Source organism: Acyrthosiphon pisum, chromosome A1 (genome assembly GCF_005508785.2).
Source record: "Acyrthosiphon pisum isolate AL4f chromosome A1, pea_aphid_22Mar2018_4r6ur, whole genome shotgun sequence".
NCBI lineage: Eukaryota > Metazoa > Arthropoda > Insecta > Hemiptera > Aphididae > Acyrthosiphon > Acyrthosiphon pisum.
In genome coordinates this window covers 170,451,206-170,459,064 of record NC_042494.1, presented here as the reverse complement: position 1 = coordinate 170,459,064, position 7,859 = coordinate 170,451,206, and the positions used below count along the sequence as shown (strand labels likewise).

The 7,859-nt window shown below is 32.3% G+C and overlaps 1 protein-coding gene across 1 annotated transcript; it reads left to right on the top strand.

Moving 5' to 3' along the window:
- Positions 1-6,244: 6,244 nt before the first annotated feature.
- On the top strand, positions 6,245-7,859 carry LOC103309449. The gene is made up of 2 exons (XM_008184907.1): positions 6,245-6,344; positions 6,400-7,859. Exons 1-2 carry the CDS (start codon positions 6,245-6,247, stop codon positions 7,857-7,859), a joined length of 1,560 nt encoding a protein of 519 aa, XP_008183129.1.

The window sequence follows — 7,859 nt, the reverse complement described above, 5'->3', positions numbered from 1 at the left end:
TTTTCTCTGGTTTCGCGGATACTGAATCTGCAGATCATTTATACAACGACTATCAATAAATCATATATCGTTCACAATTCGGTGAGTACTTATTTATTTGGTTCCGTTTATAATACCTACCTCTCGGTTAGATAGTCCGAACTGACTATAGTCAATAAGAATTGAGCGTACGGTGATAATTGCAATATCATCTGCATCATTATTGGCATCATTCGTCATTAGCGTAAGTCCGCCAGCAACCATTGTGCGTTGTGTGAGTGGCCGCCCAGGTCGTCCAGGTACAATACACTGTGGATCGGCCAACCACATATACCTCCACCTCAGTCATTGATGCGTGGACATTCTGGATCGTTCAATGGATATCGTGGCAACCAGACATACTTCCGTAGCATAAGTTAGTTGTAAGATTATATCCAATTGTTGTGAACTCTTTGGTCATTGCACCATACCGATTCGATCACAGAGAGACCCCCCACCATATACTTAAACTGCATAATCCTATTTCCCATTGTATAACTTGTATCCTTCACTCCCTTGCGTGTCGGTGCGTTTCAATTCCTTCGTGTCCATTGTCGCTTCATTGTTGCTCCCCGTCACATCGTTGAGCTGTGTGTTGGATTGCCTATATCTTGGAAATAGGCATTGTCATACTGTCGCGTTGGAAACGGTTATCATGCACGCATTTTTGGTTGCCTACCCTTGACGCCTTCAATCTTTTCGATAGATACAATTACTATAAGTTAAATCTATCGAATGGTCCTTCACAATTATCGATTACCCTATACATGTACATTTATCTTAACTCCAGTATTAACAAATATCTTAAAGTTATCTCTCAAAAAAGGTTTATTCCCATCAATTTGGAAAACTTCTTTTATTTCTCCAATTTTAAAAAAGGCGACCCTTCATTAATTTCGAATTATCGCCCTATCTCTAAGTTATCTATTATCCCGAAATTATTTTCACACTTAATCTCCTCAAAATTATCAAGCTACTGCTCTTCCTTACTATCAAATCATCAATATTGATTTACTCCCAAGCGATCTTCATGTAATAATTTAGCTGTGGTGAAAAACATAATCCTTAATTCTTTTGAATTAAATGCGCAAACTGATATTATTTATACCGATTTTTCTAACGCATTTGACCAGGTCAATCATGACATTCTTATTAGAAAATTACAAATATTTGGATTTCAGTTCTTTACTAATTGGTTTCATTCATTCTTAGCCAGACGCCACCAAATCGTTAAATATCGAAATTTTACCTCTACACAGTTTAATATACCTTCTGGTGTTCCTCAAGGTGACCACTTGTCAACTCTTCTTTTTAATATATTTATAAATGATCTTCCTAATGTCATCACTAATTCGCTATTGTAAACTCTTAAATTGAAATTACATAACTCTTAAGCCACTGTTAGAACGCTTTATTTTGCAATAAAAGCAATTAATTAATAACTAGACTAGGTAATTATATTTTCAAATTATTTTTAGGGCGAAATTAATCATATCCATCACCTTTATGCAAAATAATTAGTGAATTATCCTTCTATTGGCCGATGATGCAAAATTAGTAAAAATCATTAAATCAGAACAAGACGCTTTTAATTTGCAATTGACATTAATAACCTTTTTTTGTGGTGCAATGAGAATAATCTATTTTTAAATATAAAAAAATGTAAATTTATGAAAATTTACCTAATTAAAAATCCCGTTAACCCTCAATACTCAATTTCTGGCACAAATGTCGAGCTTGTAGGTCAATTTAAAGATTTGGGTATAATTTTTGATCGTACTTAAATTAAATTTTTCTCTGCATACTGAAATGATTAAAAATAAAGCTTTTCGTAACTTAGGGTTTATTAAACATACTTGTGCTGGATTTTCAGATCCTATTCTCTTAAAAATCTTCTACATCTCTCTTGTCCGTTCTAATCTAAAGTATTGTCCCCTCATCTGGATAAACAGTACGTCGAAACAAGCTCTTACGCTGGAATCTATGCAAAATAATTTTTTAAGTTTTATCTCATTTAAATTTAACATAAACAGACCTATCCACGGCACATATAATAATGTTTTAAATTTTCTTAATATTTCTCTACTCTCTGACCTTCGTACACTTTTACTCTCTACATTTTTACAAAAACTAATATTAGGTTCAATAGATTGTCCTGAAATTCTCTCTTTAATCCGTTTTAAAATTAATTATCTTATAATACTAGAGATCCAAAACCCTTTTATCCACTTCTTTCAACAAAAAATTATATCTTGAACTCTTCTGCTAACCTTTTTATGACTGCAGGTAATACTTTTGTCTTTGATTATATTTGAATAATAATTTGTATATTTGATTTGTATTCCATATCTACTTTAGCTTTATTATTTTACTCATTCTCTAATTTTAAGTATATATTTAATTATAAATTATTGTTTTACGTATCAATGTGTAACACAATGTTAATATTATTATGTTTTAGGACTGACGTCCGTTTATATTAAACAAATAAATAAATAATATCTCAATATGTAAATTATATATATATAATATATATAATTATTAAAAGCTATCGGAGAATAGAATAATTGGAAGTATATTAGTAGGAGTGTAGAACATTCAAATTTAAAATTCATAATATGATATGATGACCATATTATGTGGGGCAAAACTATAATGTATGAGTTACAATGTTTACACATCTTATAAGATATGTCTAAGCCGTCTGTGGTTATAACTATTTTAATTTTATTGAGTTATATTAGATTTTTAATTTGAATAAAAATGGAATTTGTACCTAATTTTAATAACATGTAATATACTTGCATAGTTCGTTTTCCGTTGTATCATATTTTCCTATTTAAAAAAATAATATTTTACAACCAATGTAATATTTAAATTAACCCAATAATTAACGGACTGCATGCTAGTTTATATATTTTGTGTTGTATACCAAGTAGGTGTGAATTATTTATTAAGAAAAACGAACAGATAATTGATTTACCTATAGCCTATGGGAAATCTTTAAGTAGAACATTCAAATAAAAAATGATAATATGTCGACAATATGTTGGGAAAAACTAAATGTATATGAGTTACAATGGCAATATCTTAAAAAATAAGCCTGAGCTATAATACCTGCAGGTTATAAGACATACGTTACAAACTATTGTAAGTACCTATTTCATTGAGTTATATATGAATTTTAATTTAAACAAAAATGGTGTTCGTAATATTATTATTTAATAATAATATACTTACCATCATCTGTATATATTATTTTTCCTTTAACAAAAAAAAAAAAAAACAAATTTTAGAAATTTAATATTGACATAACCACGCAATGAATTGCTATTATAATATTATTATAGTGATTAATGAATAGGTAATATTTGAATCAATTAAAATTTATAGTGTCGATATAGATAGGTATTAGTTACTCACATTATGACGTATATAATCATGTTTTTCAATTTAATTGTATTTATTAAATCTCAAAAATTGAGCATATTTTAAACGTAATATTTAATGTTTGACATTTTATATATTATTACATTACAATTGTTATGGGTTTTTTTTTAAGAGGTAGTTACACAGCAATTTATTGTCTATGTCTTACAAGTCTTATTTTTGAAGTTATTTTTCAGTTAGAAATTCATAAAAGATTTTCTTTTCATATAGCTACCTTACATTAAACATTTTAATATTAGATTTTCTATAAGTTTTACTACCTTTAACAAAAAAATTTTAACTTAAAATATGCTTATTTACAGTCATAATATGAAGTATTTTCAATATTTTTTTTTTGTTATTTAATGGATTATTAATTATGCAAGTATGACACTGTCTCAGTGTCTCCTCTCAGAATCATTTTTTGTATGCAATGACTTATCATTGAATTAAAATCTAATACATCCATTACAAAAACATATAGCGGAAGGCAAGGTAAGTCCGTATAAGAGGCATAACCGTATGATAAGGTTTTTTGAACAAAGAGTCAAGATAGAAAAAAAAATTATTGATGTTTATTTGTTCAAGACCGTTATTATTATTATTATCGATAACTGTAGTTGACCTCATTTGTAATAAATTTCCGCTCAAATTTTGCTATCATAAAATATGTATGATCACAATTTTTCTTTCATATAGGTATTGCTATTAAAAACTTTTATACTTATAGGTATTTGTTTGATGTGAAAAAAACTGCATAAATTTACGGAAAAGTAAATATAGATTATTTAATGATATAATTTGGAGGAATGTTGCTTTTGTTGAGTTCAAGTTTAGATTTGTTGAAAATATTATTGAGTTTGACAATATTTGTGATATATTTACGCAATCCGATTTCAAATTTTTCAAATTTTGTAAGTTCTACAATGCCTAGAAGTTAATAGTACGGTTCAACCTCGCATTCCCTTATACTTGACAGCTATTGTTTGGCAGAGCGGTACCCACTTCCGACCATTTTAAAAAGAACTTTCCTATCATTGACGCTAATTTTAATAACTATATAATGTAAAAGCGGATAACTTACTTTCGCACTCTAAGAAGTATTAAAAAATTGTAAATTTAATAAATATCTTCAGAACTTTATTTGATTTCACCAAATATTTTCCCCCAAACTAGGAACTGGTAGGTGAATCCACCTTGGATATCAGAATATGTTAATTGTTAACACTATCTAAGAGGTAATCGAAACCCAATATTATCAGTAGTATAATAGTGGAGAGCTTAGATCATATACAATGGATGGCGTCATAGCATATCACACCTATAGAATGAATTGAAGTCAACATAACCACTTAATAGTAGGACCCGTTAACTCTGCGCATGCGTGACCGCTTTCTGCGCATGCTTGACAGCTTATGACACCTTGTTCATTTAATATCTGTTCCACGCGCAAGCGCATATTACTGCGGTCCTACTGTTATGTTAGCTTCACAATTTTTTTTTTGTATGACTCTATCCATTGTATATGATATAAGATGGAGAGTATCCGTGTACCCATGTAATTTTATGATGTATTTTACCAACTGAAAACTATTGTGTATTATATAAACATATTTAAACATGTTTAATTTGTACGGAAGTACCTATAACTTCTAACTTTTATGTCATATTTAGTTATTCCAAAAGAAAAATATGCAATGTTAGACCATCACCAGCATTTCACTTAAATGAGGTAGATATTTTATTGTAAACATATAAATGTAAACTATTGTAAGCAAATAATTGACATTTTTCCACCTATACAATCTACTAATACTAAGTGCAAGCAATAATATGCTATATGCATGACAATGAGCATAGTATATTTTAAAATTATGTTCTTTGAATTTAGGTTGGACACCGTTAGCGTTTCCCGCCATAGTAAATGCTCCATCAAATCATAAAAGTCGATATGTTAAAAGCATAAATAACAAATAATAATTGATATCTGATAAAAGTGATATAAAATGTAGAGAAAAAAAAATTTGCAGGTAATGCCTATGCATGAGAGTGCCTCTCGTAGACACGCCTATGTTATAGTAAATTATATACTATTTATTTGATATATGTTGGAGCAACACTGACCGGTCAAGGTTGGCAAGGCTGTCGTGGGGCATCGATGTTTTTTGTGATCGGCCGTCTTGAAGCGTTCCCCAAACAGCATTTTTTTGTTTAATAATATTATTATAACATTATAATAACGAATAATATTAGTATAACGTTATTATAATACTCTTATAATATTATCATTACAAAATGCTGTCTGGGTCATGACTTTTTTTACTTTTTTACATATTATGAATTGAAACGAACGACGCCGTTGCCATAGTGTTTTTGTTTTCATTGCATTGCCGACTTTTATGGTTTAAAAGTCTTATTATTAGCGTTTTGGGTACGCTACGCCGATTCTGCAATGTTGTGCTGTACGCCGTTGTACGCACGCTGTGTATTTGCGTCTTTTAGTGCGTTTGTGTCGTTTGTACGACTCATATCGACGTTTCATGCAAGAGTACTTAGAGCTAGGTCATATGTCGCCCGCCACACGTCCCGGTTTATACCATATCCCTTATAATGCAGTCCTGAAGGACGCTGCTGATGTTTCAAAGGTTTGGGTGGTATTTGACGCTTCAGCATCATGTTATTACGGTGTATCGTTAAATGACTGCTTATACACGGACGCTAAACTCAATTGGATATTACTGACATTTTACTCAGATTCCGTACTTTCCAATATGTCTTCAAAACTAACGTATGCAAGATGTATCGTCAAATTTTAATAAATTCTGAACATAGACCTTACCAACACATTCTTTGGCAGTTTTCACCTACCGATGAAGTCCGTGATTATGAACTAAATAGTAAATACAGTTACCTATGGTGTCAATTGTGCACCTTTTCTTGCACTAAGAATAGTCCAGTATATTTCCGAACATGATTGCGACAAAGAGATTGCAGTAAAAGAAGTGTTACAGTTACAGACGTATGTTGATGACATTTTTATGGGTGCAGATTCTGTCGACGAATTGTTGAATTTTAAAACCGCATTAATTGACATTTTGAAACGCTCTGAGTTCCATTTAAAGAAATGGCTTAGCAATTCTGACAGAGTGTTAGATAGTATTCCTTCCGAAGATCGATTGGTGGAATCAATTGCAATGGATGCGATTGATGATGGAATCCCAAAAGTGTTAGATCTTCAATGGAAGCCTTTTGACGATTGTTTTAGCTATACCATTAAATTAGAAGATAAGGCAGTTCCTTTAAAAATACGTGTGTTATCTGTGATTGCTAGGTTGTTTGATCCACTTGGCTTTCTTAGTCCGGTAGTGTTTTACGTTAAGCATTTGATGCAACGTATATGGTTGTCGAAGGTCACTTGGGACGATCCATTGCCCAGTGGTATTGATGGAGAATGGCAACAATTCTTGGAGGAATTACCAAGGGTGTCTGTTATTGCCATACCTCGATTTTGCTGTACGTTTCCGACACTATCTTGTCAGTTATGCGGCTTTTGTGATGCGTCGGAGCGTGGATATGCCGTGTTAGTTTACTTGCGGATTATAACAGCTTCTAATGGTGTGCAAGTATTTTTATTAGGGGCCAAGTCTAAATTGGCAGCCATGAAGAAATTGTCCATTCCCCGGCTTGAACTATGTGGTGCCTTGTTACTTGCCCGGTGGATGCCCAGGATATATAGTGTTCTTTGTAAGAGGCTGTCTATTGATGGTGTATATGGCTGGTCCAACTCTTCTATGGCTTTGTCATGGATCATTAACACTCAATTGCAATTTAAAATCTTGGTGTCAAATAGAGTTCACCAAATACGAGAGTTGATTCCCCAGTGCATTTTGAAGCACGTTCAAACCTCTTCTAATCCCGCAGACTGTGTTTCTCGAGGATTGTCTCCGGCTGCCTTGATCAACATGTCACTTTATTGGCAAGGTCCAGGATTTTTGTCACAGCCGATATCAGATTGGAATAATGACATTCCAAGTGTAGTTCCCGATGACATTCCTGAAGTCAAGCTTGTTGCTATGTCAGTACAGTCACCGGCACCCGTTGTCGAATGGATTAATAGACTTTCGTCGTATGACAAAATGCTCATTGTTGTCGCTTGGGTTCGACGATTTATAGGTCGCTGTCGTCAACAAACGTTTTTGACTCCATACCCTAGCCGAGTAGAGCTTTATGATGCATTAAACGTTGTTGTCAAGTTGTCTCAGCGTGAGTTGTTAGGGCAACTAAGACATGAATTAAGTTTAACTCGAACTCTTTCAAAAGCATGGTCCCATCTGCGCCCTTTCATAGATGAACGTGGTGTGGTAAGAGTAGGTGGTCGATTATCTCATGCTCAGATTTCAGAGGAACAATAA

What these genes read in the sequence shown, in the direction of transcription:
- LOC103309449 (XM_008184907.1), top strand. Translation starts at nt 6,245, where the DNA reads ATGTATCGTCAAATTTTAATAAATTCTGAACATAGACCTTACCAACAC. An exon ending in CCGTGATTATGAACTAAATA is followed by an intron (nt 6,345 to 6,399) that starts GTAAATACAGTT and finishes CACTAAGAATAG; the next exon opens with TCCAGTATATTTCCGAACAT.